The sequence below is a fragment of the Etheostoma spectabile genome, chromosome 8, assembly GCF_008692095.1.
Source record: "Etheostoma spectabile isolate EspeVRDwgs_2016 chromosome 8, UIUC_Espe_1.0, whole genome shotgun sequence".
Lineage (NCBI taxonomy): Eukaryota > Metazoa > Chordata > Actinopteri > Perciformes > Percidae > Etheostoma > Etheostoma spectabile.
This window is the reverse complement of record NC_045740.1, coordinates 11,026,241-11,049,733: the sequence shown is the minus strand read 5'-3', so window position 1 is coordinate 11,049,733 and position 23,493 is coordinate 11,026,241. Positions and strand designations below refer to the sequence as shown.

The window sequence follows — 23,493 nt, the reverse complement described above, 5'->3', positions numbered from 1 at the left end:
TACACACCTATTTACACACACTCACATGATTTCTGTGTACATTATCGTATAGAAATAATTTAATGGTGTTAAATTGAGCGTCACATTCTGCCGGAAAACTGGTTTTATGTTCTTCATGGTAACATTCCTGCTAATATGAATGAATGAATGTACACACAGCCACCTCAAATCCGTCACAAAGCACACAGCTGGCTGAGCATTTCACAAGCCTGGAACCTTCACAAGAGTTCAATACAGCTGATGTCTACTCACGTACGGCTAATAATACACTGCCGTTGACTACTTAGTGCTCTTGTGCCTACTGCTGGATCACAGCAAGCCAGAAAGAGACATGATAACAATTTGGTTGCTTGGTACATTAAGTTTTCATTTAGAAAGGGTGCTGAAAACACACTTTACATTATGAAATGAATGCAACAAAAGCAGCCAACAGAAGCTGGCTCTGCACACAATACTACACAAATACATCGAGAACAGCAGCAAATACGGTCCATCACATGTTCTTTGCTCTGTGTGAGTTAGTTTCCAATGCCTCACATTCTTATTACAAAATAAAAGACATTCAGTCTCATTGTAGGATGTTCTACTATTATTATAGTATATATTGTTGATAAGTACGGTGGCTAAATGAACCTGGTAAACAACACAATTCCTAATTATTCAATCATGTTTATTTCACTACCAATGTCACTGGAGGGATGGAGGGCAGTGACGTCAAACCTGACTAAAAGACTGTCTGCCGACCTCCAGTGAGAGACTTACAAACCAATGGTATAAATGCAGACCACCAAAAGTACAAAAGGTGTGTTGAGCATCAACCCCAGAGGAGGATAACCTATCCATGAGATGACCAGAGGGTTTGGAGGATCTGTAAACATCTTTCAGACCAACCCGGGACTTCCTGCTTTCAATCCATCCTCATCTGAATTATTTTCCTTCTTCTCCAGGTCAAAGTTCTATAAAAGAAGTGAAACAAATGACATCAATACAACATGTTTTCAGTCAAAAAACTGACAGCTAATTTCAGCAGGACAGAAGACTAAATTAGTACATGCCTTTTCCACATGAACTAAAAAGTCATTACAAAAAATTATAATAATATTGTAATTGTGCCGGAGAATGTGCTGTGCTCATGAATAGGTTTCAGTAAACAGAGAAATTCCTATTACATTAAACAACAAAGGCATATTCTAAACCAATTATGGGGTTTCCTATGGCAGCTTCAAAGATGAGCACAGCAGTGATCAGACTGTTCTGGATTCAGATAGGTGTACCTCTAATTCTTGCATCACTTCGTCCATGAAGTCGCTGGGGTTTTGCTTGTAGTCCAGTGCTCTCTTGATCATCTCTCTGAACATCTGTTGTGGCAATTACAGTCACAACTATCACACACAGGCCTGTTCAAGTGGTCTGGGCAATTTATGAGATTATACTGAATTACACTATGAATTAATTTGATATTTTGGTTTATAAAAAGTCTCATTGTAACCTCACGCACACATTTGACTGTAAAACTAGCTATGAGTTTGAAATGCGTGAACAAATAAACTTGGGGATCACTGCGGAGAATAAGCACCAGTTCAAACCTTAACAACATTAGTCCCATCAGCCGCTGATACGAAGTAGAACGGCAGTCCTTGCTTCTTTCCAAAGCTAAAGCTTCTTTGTGTCACCTTCGAATCAGCTGCAAATACAAAAAGCAAGCATTTTCATGTCTATAATTCTAAAGTCACCTTTGTTAGACAATTAAAGGTTACAGCAAATGTACGATGTGTGCGAACTAAAAAAACAACAACGTATCTTTAATATAATGTAACATTAACATTGAATCCAACTATAGGAGCTCATTGTTATGTGCTGTGTCCGAACTAGACTTACCATCAATTTTGTTGGCCACCACACAGCAGGGTATCTCTGGTCTATACTCTCTCAGCTCCTTATACCAGCTGGCCAGATTCTTATACGTGATCTTCCTTTGAACATCAAAAACCTAAGCAGAAGAAGAAAGGTTTTTAATGGGGTGCAGCAGTATTTGCAGACAATGACAGTGTGGCAACTCCCTTGTCCAACTGGTGCATTCTAGCTGTCATCTAACCTCTAAGTCCTTGTTGACTTCTCTATGAAAAAAAAATCATCCTAAACCCCAAAACATGACTACATTTATTATGAAATAAACCACCCTTCAAAACCAAATTATTGAGCAATGTACACTTTAGAGGGGGATATTAACCAGACTACAATTTGATACTTTATAATTTCCTCTCCGCAATACAGAAATGAGGACCACATAATACATAAAGAAATATTGTGGCTCATTTTATGGAAACTGTTGTTTAAGTAATCAATCTGAAACAACGTATTACTTACTTTTATGAAAACCTTTTATAAACACTTGTTATTCTACCTCCCTGCTGGGCCCTGGCGGGGAGTGAGAAAGGGCAAGCTAGATGATTACAGTAAGGCACCTGTCTTGAAACCAAGAGTGTGTTTTACCATGATGCATGCATGTGCTTTGTGGTAGTATGAGGGATGCATGCTCTGAAATCTCTCCTGACCAGCGGTGTCCCAGAAATCTGTGAATCAAAAACAAAAACCAGCCCTGCTGATTTAAACTGTACAGATGATTTGCAACTGGGTAAATTTAATTCCTGTGGTCAATGAGAGCAGAACAAAAGCCATTGCACAATAAATACCTATAGCTACTGTCTTGTTTCCTACAGTGGCTGTGTGTTTGTAGAGAGTCAAAGCATAGGTGGACAACTGCTGGGGACGACTGCAGAAAGAGTTAAGAATCATAACGTCTCAGGACAACTGGTCAGCTTTGATGGAGGCATGCCAGCTTGACCTCCAACAACATGTCCATGTGCACACATTGGGTGTAATAGCTATGGAAGGAAAGTACGACATGACTTACACTGACTGGTGTTTTATTTTAAATTTCTAAAGCTGCAAAAGGATACTATTCATCCATGAGAAACCTCTCCATCAGCCTATGAGAGAGAGAGAGAATTTATATTTGTTATTTTCTTCATAATATAATACTACAATGCAAAACATTCAATACAACAAGGATCATTTATTTTGACAAGTTCAACTGTCTAATCTCTGATTTCAAAGAGCTGAATGAACTCTCAACATTTAAAATACTCCTGGCAGAAGGAGAGGCAGCATATAAAATAATAATAAAATAAAGTATTCTGATATCTTGCTGCACACACACACACAAAATATACTTTAAATAATTAATATAAATCAATTTTAACGTTGTGTTAATGTTCATATTACTGTAATGCAAATACTGTCCGACTATTTGGACACATTTTATTTTGATACTTTGTCAACATGGTTATTGAAACTAATGGCACTAAAGCCCTTTGGAATTGAAAATAAATTCGCAAAGAAATAATTGAGAGAAACAGAACAAAAACGTAATGTTAGATAGGACAACAGTAATCTACTGAGGGAAGTTATACATATTATAAAACATAAAACTAGCTACGTTACAAGGAGCCTAAGAGTAACTGTTAGAGCAGCTAGCTAATACTCACTTAGATTTACCAACTGCGCTGTCTCCCAAACAGATGATCTTCACCTGCTCGTCTGAATCGTACTTCTTTTGGTCCAGTTCAGGGATGCTGCCAACGTCGCCAGCCATTTTACTATCTTTCTGAACTTTCTATCGCTTTGACTGGAATTATTGTATTAGTCGACGCTTTCCTAGCTACATTGACAAACACCTGAATAAATAACTTCAGCTCGTGCAGGCGCTGGCATTCGAAGGGTAGCTATGGACGGTAACGAGCGTTAGCTAGCTCTCCATGGGTCAACGTTAGCTGAGGTTAACATCGTGTGGTTCGGCTTGATATCGCTCACTAGTACGTCGGTCCACACATCGACACAACTGACGCTAGCTAAAGATGAGAATAGTACAGATTACATTGGTCTTTTCAAAGTCTCTTAAGAGACCTGTATCGTTACCGTTAGCTACCTTCACAATGCAACCGAAAGGAGAAACAACGACTGCTAACAGTCGGCTAGCGCCGTTGAAGTAACGTTAGAGGTGATAGCGTTTGTTTGGTACTTATCCAAATGTCGCTGGCTGGCTGGTATGTTACGTTCGTCTATCACAAAGAAAGGTCTGTTGGTTCTCTACATTAATCTAACGCTAGCTAGGTGATCAGATCAAAAGTTTGTAGATGCTCCATGATTTCTCTGACTGTTTTCGTTTCTATGCAACGAGGACGCCTGAAGGACCACGGTTCGTCATGGTCCTAGCTGTGCTGTCCTTACAGATGCCTGTCAAGAATACTCCTCCCCATGGATGGATGTAGTATAATTCTCCCGTCTTTTTAAGGAATTCCTTAGGAATAGGCCTACCTCAAAGTGTTTACAGTAAAACTGTTTTCTAACCATTGGCATTAAATGGCAGTGAGTAATAAGAGGATTCAGTAAGCTAACTCTGCTCTGCAGGTCCAAATCTTTAACTAAGTGGGCCTAACCGATAAAAAAAACAATTTAATTCTGCAGGCAGATTAAAAAGCGACCCTGCCAATCTTTACCACCTGTTGCCCTCAGAGAAGCCCATCGAAGACTTTAGGCTTCTTCTAATGTCACATTAAGCTACTTTAAAAATAGAGACAGCAGAATAGAGAAGCATTCTTTCCATGTGTTATTTATCCCAATTGTTATATCCACAATAAAAATAACTGCAATGGTTGTAATTACGATTTTGTTGACATTAATGAACATAATAAAGATTTAAATGTCAGTGTTTTCATAATTGAGTGTGTACACTAGGAAACTTGCTTTGTTCAGTGCACCAAAGTTGTAGTGGGATTTAGTAATACAACTTGATTTTAAAATCAACTTTTTTGATAAAATAGTTTCATGGTCACTGTTTCATTGCTGTTTCATTTGCCAACTCAATAGACCTCTCTTGACAAACGGGTGTATCTAACAGCATTAATATTTGCTTTATTCCACTGAATGTACCAGAGCCTTGCTGTACCGTGCAGACTGGCACCCTGAGAGGGGGCACCTAAACGGAATGGAGCCATCTGTTATGTTATTATTAACATGTGCTTTTGCTGTCATGCCATGTCCAATTACTGTATAATTGATACTGCAGAAAGTACTGACTAAAAAGGCTACTTAACCAATCAAAATACTAAACCAGCAACTAATACCTTGAAAATAAAACTGGTGTACTTTTTTTAATCGTGTTGCATTAATACAACTGGCAGACATGCCACTCATTTTTTTAATTCAGTATAATTTACTAATTTACTGATAGTAATCATAATAACCCTGACAAAGTGCCAATTGCTAATAGAGTATGGCCTATAACCGTGGCAATACAATCTGATCTCAATAATCCTGAGCAGTTTGCTTTTTGTGCTTTATTGTGCTCTTTATGCTTTGTGCTGTTGGAATTCCCAGTTAAAACAAGTGAGCATATGTGACATTATTCAGGCACATCTACAATGAGGGGTGAGATGTATTCCGAGTGACGCAGTCCAAACGAGAAGCTTGGAGCTTTTGCTCTTGTGAAGGTCACCTAGAGAGAGAAAATGTCAATACAGTAACAAAATGCTAAATATTTGGGGCTTTAGTAGGGCTTTTGGGATTTCTTACCTGCTCAGGATAGTATGCACCAGGCCCTGGCTTCTTTGTGGTTTCACCAGGTGGGAAGTTGCGGCCTGTCATGCTGAACCGGGGAGATTTTTGGCTGTAAGTACAAGGATCGACAAATTTGTAGGCAGCAGGGCCAGGACTCTGGAAGGGAAACAACAATGTAGAGAACAAAAGTAAATCACAGGATTTCTAGGTTGTTGGTTTTTTAAGGAAATATTCTGTTTGAGACATTCACATGTACCTTCTTCAGGTCCTCATTGAAGCTTCCAGTTTTGCTGCGTCCACAGAATGAGAAGGTGGGAGCTGCAGATGTGGCCACGGTTTTGTGCCCCAGCACTGGGGGCAAAGAGTAGGAGGCTGGACCTGCAGAATGAGCAACAAGTTTATATTCTATGTGTTGTGAAACTTTGTACCCACAGTTCAAAAAAAGATGACAGCAAACACAATACATTACCTGGTGTATTGATAATGTTGAGGTCTTTGGTTCTCCCAGACAGAGAATAAGCGGGAGCAGACTGGAAGACGGACTTCCCTGAATGCTCTGGTGAGTATTTACCTGGAACACCAAAGAAAGTTATAGAAAGACACTGCTGACAAGTAAACTCAAATGATATTAGTGTGCATCACGACGAAAGTGGCGTATTGTTTTGACAAAATCTTTTTAGATGTGTAAGGGGTTTGCTGACCTGGTCCAGGGGTCTGGAACAGTTGTGGCTCCCTTGGACGGCCGTAGAGGGAAAATGCAGAAGCGCCGTCTCGACCCACTCTGGTGATGTTGGAGGGGATTAGGTAGCTTGGTCCAGGGGAGCTCTCAGACTTGTGAGTATGACGCGCCCCAAAGCTGAACATTGGTGCTTTGTATTTAGTATGGTCATGTTTAGTAGTACCTTTGTGGAAGAAAACAAGGACAGATAATGTCAGTCAGTTATAATAATGATAATAATGGTGTTGGATGTGGAAAAAAGGCTTAATGGCCATTTTGGCTATACCTGTGAGTCCAGGTAGTGCATACTTGGGCCCTGGACTACCATAGAGGGCAGCAATGGGCCCTCTTGGCTTGTGTGGCCTCCAGGTCCCAACCCAAGCTTTGTCTTTTGACATCACCCTGTGAGAGAAATAGATTTTGGCCAGAACCATATTGATTAAGTAACTTTTAAGTAATGAAGAAAAAGAATGAGAACAGGAGTACTTCTTGTTGCCCCTTACACTCACTTGGAAGGGGACACAACATAAAAAAAAATGTCCTTATCAGAGTGTCTTGATGCACATATCCTTTAAATTGAAATTTAGCTAGCAGGTCTGTTGCTTGAGGTTCTTTAGAGTCAATTCTAAACTTGATAAATATTTCTTAAGATTCTGTGCTCCAAATTCCAGAGACTTTTTACAACAAGCTCTTAAAGAAGGTGGGTATTGTGGGAAATATTTTGCTGTTAGGTGCTGAAGGTAGTGCTGGAAGTTCACCATTTAAACATTCTGCAGCATTGTAAACTGCTCCTCAGTGCAATGTCACCAGGGACAGCGGTGTTACCAGCCAATTCAATCAGTAGTTTTTGGGTAATGATAATAATCAGCATTTTGTGATTATTTGAGCTTGATGTGGAAAATACGTTGGTGGTGGAAACAATCACCAATGTGCTTCATGCAGTACTCAAACCAATATTTCACAAAAATAGGAAAACACTCCTCAATCTGGTTTGTGTGATTGTTTTTGAATTCCATTGTCTAACAGATTTTAGTTTAGTTTTAGTTCACTTTTACTATTACAATATGTATTAACTGACTGAAATATTTAGGGTATAAAACATAACCACATTAAACCATTATGAGAAAAAAACATATAAGCAGCTCAAGTATAAAGTAAGTTCAGTAATATTAATGTCTCTCTGTTTCTGGTTCCTACACTTGTAGATTAGATTAGATTATACTTTATTTATCCCACGACGGGGAAATTCTGTCGTTACAAGTAGCAGCATAGCAGGTATTAAAGACTTATTAGCCAACAAGTTAAATAAAGCAGCAGGCTAGTTGATCATGAATCATTTTAATGGCCAGTTTAACCTACTGGAAGCAATTTCTGTAACTACCAACTAACGTTACACAGCAGTAGTTCACTTTCACTTATTTATTTAAATATATTTTTGGCAAACTACTAGAATGGGGTATATTGGTCATTTGTGGGCTTTAACTAATGCTAGCGTTAAACCAAAGCCAGTGAACACATCATACACCTAGAGTAGCCTGTAACAAAACAAGATGTCCACCAAGTGCATACAAATTAGTGACTTACTTTCTGTTAAGATCCGTTTCTGACTTAAAATGAAAAGGTTAATAAATTTTACCTCATAAATATGCCGATCCTGCTGCAAGTTTCAGATCCCCGGAACTCACCATATGCACTGAACCCAGACCCAGATTGATTAATGCTTGTCGACTTCACTATGACAACGTTGCCATGGAGACAACTCTTTGACAAGCAAGTTTGAATGTGAGTGTAAACAGTGCAGGTCAAGTACAGGAATTCCCAATATGTTGTTACAGAAAACACAGTATGCAGATGGTGTAAATGATTTATTTATTAATTCATAAAAGGCTGAAACAGGCCACAGAACACACTGTGGACACACTGTTAGGATTTAGTCTGCTAGCCTAGTACTAAGGTACAGTATCTTTTATTGTTTAAAGTAACAGTAAACAGTAACAGTAAGTATCAGTGTCATAACTGAAATCTACTATAGCTTTAACCACTGTTTAAGCACAGTATGCAGGACTTGCCTTTTTTAATATTTATTCTACTATTGGTGTACTCACCCAACTTTATTTGTTTTTGTTTATAGTCATTGCCTATTTTTGATCTATTTTGAGTTTTTAAGGATTCATGTTCAAATATAATGCGGTTGGGGTCTAATGGATCACTCTTCCTTATCCACTGTAACCACACAAGATTGACTTTGTACCAGTTGCTCATATGCTTGAAAAGGATAGGGATGTAAACACGAAAATATGTAGGACTTCCTGTGTTCCCCTTTTTACTGCTATGATTGAGTGGTTGTCAAGTATGAGCAAAAACTACACAAACACAACATTTTAGCGCCATAGAGAAAGCAAAGTTTAGGCTGGGCCTGGCTGATATCTAAGGAAAATATAGAGACAATTGGTGTTGATTTAACTACAATTGTGTACTTTTGGTTTATATTTTGATAAAGGGACGATGTCAGTATCAGTATCAGTAAGATAAGCCAAATCTCAGGGCTACAAAAAGTTTTAGGAACCTTCCTAATCTTCCTTTTTAACAGCAGACATCTTAAGCGGTCATAGTAGGGAAAGCACAGAAGCACAAAGGTGTTACTAATAATATTTATCATGACTCTGTTCTCCTCAAGTATCCCAGAAGTGTGACAGTACCTGGATCCTGAATCTAAAGCAGCTAAATGGTCATAATATATTTTATGTATCATGTACACCTGTGTTTCCTACTGTGACATGTCAAAATGTCTTCTGTAAGAAGGGCCTATTGGGTTGTGCCGACTATCAGGTGCAGAGGATAAAAAACACCTTCTTGAAAAAGAAAAAAAAATGCTCCGTTAGAAGTTGTTCCAATATGGACTCTGCTCTTGGTGCCTCAGCCCCTCGGGAGGTAGATTTAGTTGTGGAAGGTTTCTCTCAAACTCGACTTCAGGACCTTCATTAAAGTTGCAAGGTTTCTCATTTCCTCCTGTGGACGCTGTTGATAAAAAAGGCTTATTATTCACCTCAAAATACACCTACATATACCCTCACACACACACACGCACACAGAGACACACACACACACGTTATTATATTACATATATTACATACTATAATTCCACATTTGTCTTACCCTTGTAAGTGCCTTCATCAGTTGTTGCAGCATTGCATCCTCTCTGTGTGGACACATGCTGGTCACCGTGCTCACACAGCTCAGTAGACAATAGATAGTGTGTCTCTGTGGCTGTAATAATGTCATATTGAATAGGTTTTGAGTCTAAATGTTTCTTTAGACGAACACTCGAGAATCAAAAAGAATGTGTCATCCATGTTTTTCTTTACCTTCTTGAGCACAGTAAGAGGCTTCCTGTTGTTTGCGCCACAGCTCAACTTGTCTAGATCCTCTGCACCCAGAACAGGCTCCTAGATGAGGTTGGAAGAAACAGAGATAGGACTGAGAGAAAGATGTTTACCACAGACTGGAAAGTGAAAACTGAAATTCAATTTTTTTTTTACTACATAGCACCCCAGGGCAAGTTAAGGCAAGGCAGCTTTATTGAACGCTGCTTCCCTGTTTAGTTCTGATTCTGGGGACAGAAAGCAGTGATGTGATCCACTTTCTTGGTCTTAGTGAGGACATGAGCAGCAGCGTTCTGAATCAGCTGCAGCTGTGTGATTGATTTTTTAGGGGAACCTGTAAAGACACTGTTACAGTAATCAAGTCTACTGAAGATGAAAGCATGGACAAGTTTTTCCAAATCCTGTTGACACATAAGTCCTTTAACCCTTATATGTTCTTAAGGTGATAATAGGCTGATTTTGTAACTGTCTTAATGTGGCTGTTAAAATTCAGGTCAGAGTTCATGACTACACCAAGATTTCTGTCTTTGTCTGTTGTTTTTAACATTGTTGTTTGAAGCTGAGCACAGTCTTTTAATCATTCCTCTTTTGCTCCAAAAACAACCACCTCAGTTTTTCATTCATTTAATTTCAGAAAATTCTGGCACATCCAGCTGTTAATTTGTTCAATGCACTTAGTTAGTTTTTGTATTGGACTATAGTCCACTGGCGATAAGGTTGTGTAAATTTGTGTGTCGTCTGCATAACTATGGTAATTTATCTTGTTGTTTTCCATAATCTGAGCCAGTGGAAGCATTTAGATGTTAAACAGAAGAGGACCCAGAATGGAGCCTTGGGGAACTCTGCACGTCATATTTGTATGCTCAGATGTATAATTACCTATTGACACAGAGTAGTCACTATTCTTTAAGTAGGATTCAAACCAGTTTAGTACTGAGCCGGAAAGGCCAACCCAGTTTTCAAATTGGTCAAGTAATATGTCATGGTCAACCGTGTCAAATGCAGCACTGAGATCAAGTAATACTAAGGCTGAAATTTTGCCACTATCTGTGTTAAGGTGGATGTCATTAAAGACATTGACAAGAGCTGTCTCAGTGCTGTGGTGTGGTCGGAAACCCGACTGAAAGGTATCAAACGTGTTGTTTAGTGACAAGAAATGGTTGAGTTGTTGAAAAAACACTTTTTCAATGATTTTACTTAAAAACGGAAGGTTTGATATCGGCCTATAGTTGCTCATTAGTGATGTTTGAAAACACCCGTTGGTAGAATATCAAGGCAACAAGAGGAGGTTTTCAGATATGTGTAATGTCCTCCAGGTTTTTATGGTTGATCGTATGAAATTCTTTCATATTGGAACTAGTTTTGCTTGAACACTGTGACAACTGTGAGATTTGTTTTTTGCCATCTTCGTTCAGCTTTTCGACACTCTCTTTTTTCTGTTCTCACCAGTAAGACATTTCTCCATGGAGATCTTTTTTTACTAGAGACAACTTTGACCTTAGTGGGAGCAATGGCATCAATAACATTTGTAATTTTTCAGTTGAAATTATCTACAAGCTCAGTGACTGAGAGCCCATAGAGGGTGTGAAGGAGAAAAGCTGAATGAATTTATTTCTGGTGTTTTCAGTGATATACAGTTTTCTGATTAACTTTGTTTGGACAATTTTGGGCACAGAGATAGTGCCGTTAAAGAAAACACAGGGATGATCAGAGAGAGCAACGTCAGTCACCACAACCTTGAAAACGTTCAGACCCTTGGAGACAATCAAGTCCAGATGTGCCCCTTATTGTGCGTGGGCTCTGTCACATGCTGAGTCAGTCCAAAGTTCTCAAAAACACAACACAGTTCTTTTGTCCTTCTGTCCCGGGGGTTGTCAACATGAATGTTAAAATCACCCGCAGTGATTACACAATCAAAGTTGATACGGATTATAGACAGCAGTTCAGTGAAGTCATCAATGAAGGTTCCACAATATTTAGGTGGCCTGTAGATATTTAGAAATATCGCTTGAGGGGAGGACTTTAACTGAAGAGCCACATATTTAAAAGAAGCAAAATTTCGATAACATATTTGCGTACAGTGGAATGAGTCATCAAGCAAAATGGCGACTCCTCCTCCTTTCTTATTCGCTCTATTCCTGCTCATAAAACTGAAGTTAAGGGGAGCTGACTCGATGAGAACAGCAGCACTGTTTTTATGGTCTAACCAGGTTTCAGTTAAAAACATGAAATCTAGATTGTGATTAATAATAAAATCATTGATTAAAAATGATTTTCCTGCCAAAGACCTGACGTTTAGTAAAGCTAGTGTTGGTGTGTTTTCACTTTGGGAGAGGCTGTAGCTGATGAGGAATGGATGCTAAATTTGCTAAGTTTGCAGTTAAGTGCATATTCGCCATTCTTTTTCTATTACCTATCACAACATAAACTGAGGAAGAATTGAATACACAGGGCCCAGGCTTGTCTTGGAAAGAGTCATGAGTGCCACTAGGCGTGCAGCCTGGATCCGGCACATATCAGTTCATGCTTGCTGGATTTTGCACACGAGCATCCTTATCATTCTGGGGAGAAGGAGTTAGCTGACATCCTGTCATAGGTGCAGGGCATTTCACTTTTGCCCGGGGTCAAACGATGGGGGAAGAAAGGGGTGTAAATTTTGTTCCAGCATCTACCAGTTGCTATATCTGGTCAGTGAACTCCAACATGAGGATAGGGGAAAGAAGGGAAAGGGTTAATTGAGACAGCAATGTATCCTCAAAGGGTTCGGGGTTGGTAAGGGGGTTTGAGGGGTGTTGGACGGGTGAAAAGGGGAGTTGAGGTTTTGTGTCTCTGCTCTGTGGTCTCCCACGGTCAAATCTTTGCTCAGTTGGGGGCTGTGGTGGATCACTGCCGCACTTTATTATGTCTTCCTCTTGTTTAGATTTGTCTTGTCTCATGTCCTTGGCGGAGGGAGCCGATGTGTAGCGCTGAAAGTAAAGTAGGTTAGAGGTGAACAGCTTTACTCCTGGCTTGTTAAGGAAAAGTCCATCTGCTTTAAAAAAATGTCTGCGGTCACAGAAAATGTTAAAATTGTCAATGTACTGCAGAGAATGGATGATAATGCAGGCCAGCTGGTCATATCACAAATCTCAGGGCGCTGTGCCCTGCTTGTTAGTCGTCCTCCCATTTTCCAGGAAAATGATTAACTCTTAGGCTGCGCACCAGAAGTTTTCCCGGGAGGACTACCACTTGTTGATTGATTACCCGTTCCACCGCCCTCCTGTTTCTTTGTAGTCTTGTTGGTGCTAATTGGCCGTGTGTTAGCATGCTTTTGTCCATTGTTTTGGGTCCATGGTAAAGTGGTGTCATTTCCACAAGATCTGTTCACGTCCACGTTCACTTCTTATTGGTGAACCTTGGTTTCTAGCAATGCAATCTTCTGAAGGAGTTTGTAGTAGTCATCCACGGAGAGAGGAGGCATCTTGCTGCTAATTAGCTTTAGCTACAGTCACTGTAGGACAGGCTTAAGCTATTGGTAGGCCACACTCACGTAGAAAAATTTTAAAATATGGCAACAGCCAACTATGTCGACATAAAATGTATAGTCCTGTATCCAAGAGCCTGCTCATAGTTTCTCTCAGAGAAAAAGCAAGATTATCAGCAAAAATATGCAAGCAGAGGCAGGAGCAAGCAGCAAAGCGTCTGCACTGTGAGAAGCTTTGGCAATTATGTTAATATTATTATTAACATAATTGCCAAAGCTTCCTGTTTCTGTTTATGTCCTCTTGTTAGATGCTACTGACCTTTAACTTGTCCAGCCAGGTCCACAACAGACAACTGAGAACCTGAGGATCTGACTCGGTGACCAGCAGAGCCCAGCCACAGTCACTACTGTTCAGTTCCTCCTGTTGAAAAGGTGAGTGACAGTATTATTTCAGTGGCTTTAAAGCTCAAAATCAAAGTGTTATGTTCTGACGCAAAACCAGGCGTGCACCAGTGTTTCTTACCTGTAGCAGAGCCGATCGTTGAAGGATGGTTTCTCCTGGAGGACCAAAATCTGCCATTGCATTAGCAACAGCACGGGCGATTGAGGTTGGGCCTGGATAATGTGAATTTCTGCACAACTTTATAAAGACAAAACATATACGCTGTTTTAAAGCCGTTATATCAAAGCTTTCTTTATTAGCTTTATTGTTTTCACAGTAAGTATCACAGTTACCTCAATATTGGAGCTGTATTTGGCAAGTGCCTTTTTCGCTGAGCACTTAGATCTCTCACAGTTGTTGCTTATGGTCATGCTAGATATTGGGATGTTAAGTGTATGAAATTCCTTTTTGGTAGTCTGGTGGCCTGGTGATACGGTGGCAAGAATCGGACTACCTGGTCTCAGATCAGGTCCTATCAGATCCTGTACACACCACCGTCTTTCATTTCCAAGTGCTGGGGTGCCGTATGGACTCAAGTCCAGATCCTGCAGAATAGAATGCAACCATGTGAGAAAAGCCTCAATAACTAGTTTGATTTTACAGAAGATGTTCAAAAACATTAAGTAATTGTGGACGATTAATGTGAAATTGGACCTGATGTACTGCGATCTTGCTGAGGTCAGAGTCGCTGTAGCTGCGTTTGTCCAGCAACACCTCTCTCTTCCTCTCCAAGAATCCCAGTGGCTCGTCCCAGGAGGACACCGACCCTGAGCTCACCCATGGCCCCTTGTGACCCTCTCTCAGTAAGGGCAAGTACTGTTTGGCGACCAGGGTCTCCCTCACAATCCTGTTCAGGGTCCTCAGTGCTGACCTCTTCTCCAGCTCAGCCTGGATCCCTGGAGGAGCAGGGAGACCCAGGGCTAAGCAGGAGAGGCGCACACACAAGAGGTATACCACCTGACATGAGGTAACAAATGAGGAGGTGGTAAACTGTCCTACAGTGCAGTCAGGAATGTTCATGAAAAAAGATTAAGTATAATAATAAAGTCCTGACCTTTGGTGTTTGTCGGAGGGTGCGTGCCTCTTGGCCATGCAGCAGTATCGCCTGTCGGTTTAGGTAGTGCTGCAGTGTAAAAGGGTCTCCGTGCCGCAGGCTGAGGTCTGGGTATTGGACTAGCTGTGTGCCAAGCAGGCGAGCAAAGTCAAACACCTGACTGAGCTGTGCTCGGGTTTGGATTGATCGTGGCCGTTTAATCCGTACATAGTGGATGGCTTCACTCGGGCTGATGCGCAGGGTGTAAATCAAGTAACAGGCTATCAGTACTCCTGTTAAGCAGACAAAACACACAAGCAAACACACTGAATGTACAGCACATGAGAGTATTACATGTGCACATGCTTACACAATGTTTAGATGTACAGTAGATGCAGTATGTTTATACCTGTCCTGCCCAGGCCTGCATGGCAGTGCACAGCCACTCTTCCTTCGCTCACTGCGAAGGCCAAAACTTTCACCCCATCAATTATACCGACAAGAGAGGACACACCAAAATCTGGCATCCCAAAGTTGTAAAAGTAAACTGCAAATATACAAATGAATGCTTTTAGGAACATATAATGGACATTCATAAAGATTAACTGTGAGCTGTAAGCTACTTTATGATGTAGAAACACAGTAAACAGTATATAATGCAACTACAGAAGTAGTACAGCTGCCCCTTTGGCACAAACCATAAATGGCACAAACCATAAATGACTCATTAAATTCTGTAACCATACAGTTACTGTTTCTTTACATCTCCCCACTTTGTGAGTTGCATAGATTTAAAAAGGACAGTCAGTCTTCAGTGTTGGCTATATCAAGATCTCACTGTCATTGTCCATGAAGATCTGTGGAGAATATGTGAAACCACTTTTAGGGTCTAGGGGAGGTCCACAGTGAGCATGCTCTCCAGGGAGCTGCATGTTGATGATCGATCTGATGTTCAACCTGGGAATAAAAGTCATAAATTATGAACACAACGGTTGACACTAGTGCAGTTTATTGTCTCATATTTATTGTTATAATGTAATTCAAACACAATTATGTTGGATGTCTTATCTGCATTTTACCCAGTAAAAGTAGCTAAACTGACTAAATATTTGTTTTCTAGATGCATTTCCCTACTTTGTTTTCAATAAATTACCTGTAAGTGCGCAGGGGGCTGTACAATAATAATGTCACACATAACAGAAATAATAATCACAGTGATTACCTTCGAAATTGTTCTATGATGTTATACTTCTCAATTAGATGATTGGATGGTCGTGCCATGGCAATAATGTCATTTGTCACCCTGCAATAGTAAGTTCATTATCAGCTAATTGCCACTAACCGATTTTAAAAAAAAATAAAAAAACAGCAACATATGTGAGACTACGGTCACATATTCTCACCAGGAAGAGAAAAGGCCCCGAACAACCTGTTGATTTAATTTCCAACACTCTGGTCCTTCATAGCGGCAGTCAATTCCTCCACAGGCCAGCAGACAGAGAAGCTTGGGTGGGATAGCCTTCACCAGGTTCTCCCTGGCCTGGGAGTAGGCCGGCTGTGGTACTGGTAATAAGGTGGGCATGGTCCTGCACCGGGGGAAACCCCTAAGATAAGCCTGAGCTACTATACTATCACATTATAGTCTAGATGTGAAGGACTATGCTCCAGCTGGGCCAACTAGAAACCCCATGTTCTTGCCATACTGTACATTATGTGAGCTTTTATCAAAGACACGGCTTGTGTTAAACTGACCATTTTTGTTGTTGTGTATTACTTTTTGCAGTAATTTAGCATGTTGTGCAAGATTCTTAATACTAAAGTTGAGTTAGCAGAAAAAACAGGAAATTATATCAAAAATAGTAAAGTATCCAGAATACAGTGAATATATGCTGTATAATATAGCACAATCAAATTTCAAACTTACCGTTTTGGTTATGTTGGGCAGTGAAGCTGTGAATCCCATTGAATGTATTTCCAGAGTTTGCGTGTGCTGGCAAGTGAAGGAAAAGGGGGGCTGGACACAGGAGAACACATGTGCTCCTCTATGCTGACCCACCCTGCTGCACACACACACTGCATTGACCCAGCTCCACTAAGCCTGATTTACTGTCATAAATACATTAGGACAGCCATTCACACACCATAGCCAAGCCAATTATATAATGCTTATACCTTCACCTGTAAACACTGTATGAAGGTCCTAATTACCTGGCACCAGCTAAAGCTTCGGACATAATTTTGATTGTGAGGCATAGAAAATAATAATTGTTTTTTATCTCACTATTAGGTTTTTGTTTACTTTTAAAAAAACAAATCATCATGTTGGTATCATGTCCAAACCCATCAGCACTGTCTCTTACGTCACCACTTAGCAACCATCTGAACAGATTTAAACATACTGTGGATAAGTGGAATAACAACCCTAAAAGAAGTAGAGGTTTGAAAACATGACTTTCTAAAAATACATGAAATTTATTTCAATAGAATGTCTTAATTTTAAGGACCAAGCATGACATATACCATTGGCTTATTATTGTTTTATGCCTTTAAAACATTGTAGATCACACCATGTCTGCTGGAGGGCTCTGGACCTATTGCCCCCTGCAGTGCAGCAATGGGAACAGCATGATGAAACACAAGGGTTACTCAGTTTCCCTGTTGATCTTTTATGCACCTTACAACACCCACATTTCACGCCTTGTTAATGTTTAGTATGTATTGAATTCATTTGCATCATCATTTACATTTTAACTGGTTTGCAAAAGGAAAAATTCGACACAATAAACAGTTTTCTGTTTACTGTCCACTTTCACAAAAAGCCAATAGACTAAAATTTAATTATCAAACCTTTTTTGCTGACCTTAACATGCAGCAAAAATACACAAAACTGTATATATTAACATGTTGGCCTTTTTTCTGTGTTTTCCCCCTACCATAGGCATCATCCAATCATTAGAGCTCAGAACAAAGGTACATTGCAGGTCATGTATGGTTCCTGCCTTGGTGGGTTTTTAACTCTCCACTTGTTTGTTTACAGTTGGAGGGGAGAGCCACAGGACCGCTTATTTACGTCCATTACATTTTAGTTCTCATGCAAAATTAGCTATGTGCATTTTGCTATGCAAGGACTTTAGACCATCCAGCTTAGACAAAGATATATTAATAAGATGTGAAATGTTTCAGAGTGGTGTAAGCATAGTAGTTTGAAAGTGAATAATACTTAACCAAAGACTGACAGGAAGAAGATCTGTCTTAAGTCACAGAGCTAAACCTCTTACACTTCCTCTAATCAGGCATAGTTCCTGATAAAAGATGCCAGTTTAGTTGTTTTAGTGAGTTACGAAACAAAATTTGATAAGTAAACATGTGATTTGACCTTTTGTGATACAATAATCAGATTATGTGTGACATATTTTGAATGGGTAAAAGTCCAAGTAAAATGACAACTGCCCATCCCAAACAATGAGTGGAGTCCAAAATGCACTTTTTGTTTTTTTTACAGAGCTTTTATTCTTTAATCAGAGCTTTTTTTTGTAAAACATTTTTTACAAATAATTTTTAGAGTGACAGCTCCAGCATCTGCAAGCATAGGTTGGAATGTATACAAAAACAAACTGATGAGCAGGAATGTTTTTGTGTTTCAACAGGGGTAGAATAATTAGAATATCATACAGTATTTGCTTTCAGACAGTACAACAAACTCAAAAAACAAAAAAAGCATGCTACTTTACGGTGTCACACTGACATTGGCCGTGTTTCAACATTGAAAAAAAGGCTTCCTTCCTCCTTATAGGATAATAATAAAAAAAAAATTAAAAAAAAAAAAAAAAAAAAAAAAAAAAAACTCTTAGAGTGACATAAGAACTTAACATTTTAATGAAACCCTTGTTTTTCATGGTGGCTATTAAGAAAGTAAGTTAAAGGGGTAAAGAGGATGAAATCTTGGTTAATAGTGAAGTCAAGTTGGAAAGACGCAACCTACACTCACTGGTATGGTTCGGCTGCACCTCGGTATACATTGTAGAACAAAAGAAATGTCTGGTTGCATTATTTAGTCTAGTATTTCAGAAGCAAAAAAAGAAGTCACAAAAGCATCTTATGAGGGAGCATGGCCTCAGAATGAGATAAGGAAAGGATTACTCAGACTTGTGTTAAGAGGGACCAGAAGGCACAATGTTCATTTTTGGATCCATTTACTGGCAGGCCATGTGGTTCCACACTACTAACAAGATCTATCTGTGAAATCGCTGCAATCCTCATTCAACAGGCCTTTACAGAAATGAGTTTGCATGAGACATAGCAGTGAAGAGACAAGGGTCAGGTCTGGGAGGGAGTCAAATATCCACGATGGGTTGTGGAGATGAAAAGCCTGAGGCAGCCTAAACGTTGTGAGTAAGTCAAACAATTATACAAGTGGTCAATTACCGAAAATGTTGCCTACACAGGAGCCAAAGTGTTAAATTGAAGAACTCCCTTTATTAATTGTTTTTGTGCCATTTCTCTAATTTGGCATTTGCTCATCATGCAACTGAATTTGTAATTATGTGTTGCCATATTAAGAGTTTGGGAACAAAAGGAGAGGAATAGAGACTATACCAAGAGATAATATGGTAATATTATTGATAATAAAAGAAAGAAATATGTAATATTAAAATTTCCCAAAGATGATTATATATTGTCCACCAGCGTTGTCCTTTTTGTGAACATTGGTGCTGGAAGACCAAATGTTTCTGGACTGAATGTCTGTGCCTTCTCTCCTGTCCTGTGGTGTGGTGTTCAGGCTCTCTCTCATCTGCCCAGCGATGCTTCTTCAGTTCTTGGACAACTCTTTGGATAGCCAGTCAAGTCCTTCATACAGCCCACTGCCCTGGGTGGCGCAGGTTGACTGAATGTGCCACTGTGGGGTCAGAAATTATATAGTGATGATCAGATATGAGAAAGTTATGAATGCAGCTCTGCACATGCTTACAGCTTTCAGTCGTACTGCAGGTGTAGAGAGCATATTTAATCTGATTACTTACAGTTTTGTTGCGGAGGGCGTGTAGGCCGAGTTTGTCTGTGAGTTCGCTGACTGTTAAGGCGTTGGGAAGGTCCTGTTTGTTAGCAAACACCAGCAAAACGGCATCTTTCAACTCGTCCTCCGTCAACTATAGGGGCAGACAACAGATTAGAACATCAGCTCTAAGATTTCATGTTAGGGCCAAAACACTACAAATAGAATAACGTGTGATTGTATTAATTACATAAATTCACAGTGATGTAATATTACTTGTTTGTTGTGAGTCCTTAAAGGAAGTTTCAAAAATCATAAACATTTCTTAACAAGACAAAAAACAATTTACAGATACAGTGCTTTATAGAAATGCAGTCAGAATATGTGTTGCAAAAATGGAAATGATCGATTAAAAACACAGCCAAAATATGTTATACTGGTTGTGGTTCATATCCCTGAGGAATAATGCAAAGCAGTTTGTTGCATTCCTCCCTACCAAATAAAGCAAAGAATTCCCAAGAAATATACCTCAATTTAGTTGTTTTGAAAAACAACCAGTTCTGCATTCTTTACTTATCTGATAGTGTAAGAAGCAGCAGAGTAAGAGTCAAGGTTAAACAAAACATTTGACAAAAAAAAAAGTCTACTCTGCTGGTCATTCCCCACTAGCCTACAGCACTTTAAGGTTAAAACAAAGTGACAGCTTTTCCGCATGTCACAATAATGGTAAATTATGAAATCTTTACAATTGGTCAATGCACAGAGAACACTATTCATACATTACAGTGCCTTCTGAGCTGAACATATTAAATACCTACCATCTTCGTGAGCTCCTCTGCAGACTCTGCTACTCTTTCTCTGTCATTGCTGTCCACCACAAAGATGAGGCCCTATATGTAAAAAACAAACAAAGCACTGAAATACAGTACAGTACAGTAGTTTACCTTTTCGTAATTTTAGAGCTGCAACAAAAGAGAATAGTTTTCTGATAACAAACTCTTTCTGGGAAACTGTGATGGCAATTTTTCCCAATGTTTGGACATTTGTAGACATGACAATTAATATATTAGTTGTGATTAATATATTAATGAAAATAATATTTAGAAGCAGCCCCATTTAATTTGAATGAGTAAATGAATGTAAAGACTAACATGTTATGTAGAGTAGTTATCGAGATATGTACAGAGATGTTGAGAATTTATTGAACATGATCCAAGATCCAACAACTACAAAACTGCTTTGGAGAGAAGAATTGTTTATGTTGAAATTTTGGACATGATTGTTTTAGGTTAAAAACAAGTTGCATTCCTTTAAAGTTTATTTATTGTTATTATTAATGTTTATTAAATTAGTAACATGTTTTTTGGTGGTTGTTTTAATGTAATAATGATGCACGGCAATGTATAGCTGCACAAGCTTTGGGCGGTCTCCAGGAAGAAGAGCTGTGCTTATGGCCCCAGCTGATGGAGATCCCAATAAATCAAATCAAAAAACAGGCTACATGAAAGAGTATCAGTACAAAGCTTGAAATGTGAGCATTACACTCATTAACTTTTACCAACAGCACCAATGTAACCGGTGGATAACATACTTCCAAAACAACGTACTGTACTGTGTTAAAATAAATACATGTGTTGAAATGACGTCAAGTGGAATCTATGGCTGCTTTGGCACTGCTCCAGTCTATTTGGTGAAGCGTCAGTCTCTGATCATCATACTTAGATGACATGAGTACTGGCTGATCGAAGTATCACACTGAAATAGCTTTACTTAGTGATCTGAGTAGAAGTATTTCAGAGTGGTGTACTACTACTACTACTAGGCATGTAACAATTATTGCATAAGTGTCTAATTGTAATTTGTTGTAAAATAATCACCGTTTCTAATTGCTCATTCAAGCTAAGGCCCAAAAGGTTATGACTGTTGATGATAATTCTTAATTTAATGTTAATTTAAGAACAAAATGTTTTATGATTAAGTGTTGTGGTTTACTTTATAGGCTGTGTATTTGGGTTATTATATTATCTGGGTCACATAAGTGTGATATAACCAAAAGATGTATCATGGGATTCATTTAAAACTTTATTTGTTTGAAAAAGTAATAACTCAATAAATATTTTCAAATTTGACTGAAAGAGACAATTATATTGTTAATCACAATTATTTCTGAAACAATTAATTGCACAGTGACATTTGAAATTGTTACAGCCCTAACTACTGCTGCTCCTCCCTGACACTGTCATTGTTACATTAAACATGAGCTCAGCTTAGCATTATGAAACCAAATGCCATCACATTCATACCTGTGTATTCTGGAAGTAATGTCTCCAGAGGGGTCTGATCTTGTCCTGGCCACCAACATCCCATACGGTGAAGCTGATATTTTTATATTCTACTGTCTCCACGTTGAAACCTTTACAGGGGAAAGAGAAGGGACAGATCTTAACACTACACAAAGTTCAATAAATCAATCCTGTTGAGGTACACATTACAAACGATCAAAAGAACCATAATTGAACTTAAAGTAACTGTTAATCTTACCAATGGTTGGGATGGTGGTCACAATTTCACCAAGCTTCAATTTGTACAAGATAGTTGTTTTTCCGGCAGCATCCAGCCCAACTACAGGGGAAAACGTCAGCGTTTACATCAGGAGAGCAAAGTTAGAGATATTGATAACAACCTGCTGTAAATTGCATAACAGGTGTTTCTCTATTGATCTAATCATCAGAGGACGGGACTGCACCAAGTGAATCATTTGTACCGAGCATAGGTAACGTTAGCGAGCCATCAATTAGTATGAGGGGAAAAACAATCCACGATTAAATCTGATCTGGATGATAATGTGTCTGTCTGGAACATTTAACTACTTAACTATCCAGGAAATATGACTGAATATAATACAACACAAACGTCATAAGGAGTTGTAGAAGCTAACCTTACCTAAAGTGATATAGCTTACGTTTTGATTATCAATAAACAGCTAGTCACGTTGTCTCTCAACTGGATGTAACGTTAGCTTTAATGTTTAATGTAGAGCACTTTGAATTGCCCTGTTGCCTTAGCTAAGTTACGGTTAAACAAAACGTTGGTTTATTACAAACTAGTAATATGGAACAACATTTACTTTCAGCCGTTTTCGGGATTAAAATTGTCGTAAGCAAACATCCTTTGAAAAAACACCCTAAATCTAGCTGTAAGATAACTTTTAAGATTTAAGAAGATTTTGTTGTATTTTTTTACTATAATTACAATTAATCAAATGGCTATTAGTTGGGTTATAATTCCGCTTCTGTCCCAATGTTATACTGTAAAAGTTTAATAACTTCAACGCCATTTCGAGCTCCTCTAGCTACCTAGCTAGCTAGCTAGATGAGCTATCTAACGAGACTTACCTAGCTAGCTAGCTAGCTAACGTTGAAGCTAAAGCTACACACCGTGCCCCTCACTAACATTAGTTAGCCAAACACAGCTTTCACTCACCCATCAAAATCCTCATTTGCTTTTTGCCAAAAATCCGTTCAAAGATTGACGAGATGGTGAGCCCCATAACTGGCCGTTGATGTTTCAATCTATGAAAGAAGTACTAATATTAGCCACGGTAGGCGCGACGTGTGATAGTTTTACACTGATCCGGTTACTATAATTTCCACACAGGACTAGCTATTGCCGAGTGCCACGTCCGGGCCAACGTGGAATCCTCGACGTCATCAGTTTGAATCAACTTTATCAACACACGTTATATCTATAAACAGTAAATTAAAATGCATGTGTTGTTTTTTTCCATACACATTCAAGCTGTTTTATTCGTTTTATTAACACAATATACCTTGCGCCATTTT

The 23,493-nt window shown here is 39.1% G+C and overlaps 4 protein-coding genes across 5 annotated transcripts; all 4 read right to left on the bottom strand.

Annotated features, from left to right (window-relative positions):
- Positions 1–427: 427 nt before the first annotated feature.
- Positions 428–23,066, bottom strand: rabl2 (RAB, member of RAS oncogene family-like 2). Of its 2 annotated transcripts, XM_032524573.1 has the most exons (9): positions 23,047–23,066; positions 3,549–4,159; positions 2,961–2,990; positions 2,694–2,773; positions 2,494–2,573; positions 1,879–1,990; positions 1,587–1,684; positions 1,275–1,358; positions 428–956 (listed from the first exon to the last, which is right to left on the bottom strand). In XM_032524573.1, the coding sequence occupies exons 2-9, from the start codon at positions 3,653–3,655 to the stop codon at positions 882–884; spliced, it is 666 nt and encodes a 221-aa protein (XP_032380464.1). In that variant the 5' UTR covers positions 3,656–4,159; positions 23,047–23,066; the 3' UTR covers positions 428–881. The 2 variants fall into 2 exon arrangements, with proteins under 2 accessions (XP_032380464.1, XP_032380463.1); XM_032524572.1 differs by lacking the exon at positions 23,047–23,066 and having other exon boundaries at positions 3,549–4,298.
- Positions 5,375–8,091, bottom strand: cimap1b (ciliary microtubule associated protein 1B). Its single transcript, XM_032524570.1, has 7 exons — positions 7,974–8,091; positions 6,624–6,739; positions 6,321–6,521; positions 6,089–6,190; positions 5,876–5,997; positions 5,635–5,775; positions 5,375–5,557 (listed from the first exon to the last, which is right to left on the bottom strand). The coding sequence occupies exons 1-7, from the start codon at positions 7,976–7,978 to the stop codon at positions 5,465–5,467; spliced, it is 780 nt and encodes a 259-aa protein (XP_032380461.1). The 5' UTR covers positions 7,979–8,091; the 3' UTR covers positions 5,375–5,464.
- zgc:77752 (protein tyrosine phosphatase domain-containing protein 1) lies at positions 8,188–16,742 on the bottom strand. The gene is made up of 13 exons (XM_032524531.1): positions 16,583–16,742; positions 16,062–16,244; positions 15,881–15,961; positions 15,497–15,615; positions 15,068–15,205; positions 14,680–14,951; positions 14,280–14,582; positions 13,919–14,170; positions 13,707–13,823; positions 13,503–13,604; positions 9,703–9,783; positions 9,494–9,604; positions 8,188–9,355 (listed from the first exon to the last, which is right to left on the bottom strand). Exons 2-13 carry the CDS (start codon positions 16,238–16,240, stop codon positions 9,275–9,277), a joined length of 1,836 nt encoding a protein of 611 aa, XP_032380422.1. The 5' UTR covers positions 16,241–16,244; positions 16,583–16,742; the 3' UTR covers positions 8,188–9,274.
- On the bottom strand, positions 18,547–23,375 carry LOC116694719 (ADP-ribosylation factor 5). Its single transcript, XM_032524582.1, has 6 exons — positions 23,135–23,375; positions 22,193–22,273; positions 21,955–22,064; positions 20,470–20,541; positions 19,680–19,805; positions 18,547–19,555 (listed from the first exon to the last, which is right to left on the bottom strand). Exons 1-6 carry the CDS (start codon positions 23,199–23,201, stop codon positions 19,469–19,471), a joined length of 543 nt encoding a protein of 180 aa, XP_032380473.1. The 5' UTR covers positions 23,202–23,375; the 3' UTR covers positions 18,547–19,468.
- Between the last annotated feature and the right edge of the window lie 118 nt (positions 23,376–23,493).

What these genes read in the sequence shown, in the direction of transcription:
- rabl2 (XM_032524573.1), bottom strand. Translation starts at nt 3,655, where the DNA reads ATGGCTGGCGACGTTGGCAGCATCCCTGAACTGGACCAAAAGAAGTAC. An exon ending in GGTGGCCAACAAAATTGATG is followed by an intron (nt 1,685 to 1,878) that starts GTAAGTCTAGTT and finishes TTGTATTTGCAG; the next exon opens with CTGATTCGAAGGTGACACAA. An exon ending in AAGTGATGCAAGAATTAGAG is followed by an intron (nt 957 to 1,274) that starts GTACACCTATCT and finishes CTTCTTTTATAG; the next exon opens with AACTTTGACCTGGAGAAGAA.
- LOC116694719 (XM_032524582.1), bottom strand. Translation starts at nt 23,201, where the DNA reads ATGGGGCTCACCATCTCGTCAATCTTTGAACGGATTTTTGGCAAAAAG. An exon ending in GACCACCATCCCAACCATTG is followed by an intron (nt 22,065 to 22,192) that starts GTAAGATTAACA and finishes TCCCCTGTAAAG; the next exon opens with GTTTCAACGTGGAGACAGTA. An exon ending in ATTACTTCCAGAATACACAG is followed by an intron (nt 20,542 to 21,954) that starts GTATGAATGTGA and finishes TTTTACATATAG; the next exon opens with GGCCTCATCTTTGTGGTGGA.
- cimap1b (XM_032524570.1), bottom strand. An exon ending in TGCACTACCTGGACTCACAG is followed by an intron (nt 6,522 to 6,623) that starts GTATAGCCAAAA and finishes TCTTCCACAAAG; the next exon opens with GTACTACTAAACATGACCAT. An exon ending in GTGCATACTATCCTGAGCAG is followed by an intron (nt 5,558 to 5,634) that starts GTAAGAAATCCC and finishes TTCTCTCTCTAG; the next exon opens with GTGACCTTCACAAGAGCAAA.
- zgc:77752 (XM_032524531.1), bottom strand. Translation starts at nt 16,240, where the DNA reads ATGCCCACCTTATTACCAGTACCACAGCCGGCCTACTCCCAGGCCAGG. An exon ending in TGCAGGCCTGGGCAGGACAG is followed by an intron (nt 14,952 to 15,067) that starts GTATAAACATAC and finishes TCTGCTTAACAG; the next exon opens with GAGTACTGATAGCCTGTTAC. An exon ending in CTCTTACTGTGCTCAAGAAG is followed by an intron (nt 9,605 to 9,702) that starts GTAAAGAAAAAC and finishes ACATTATTACAG; the next exon opens with CCACAGAGACACACTATCTA.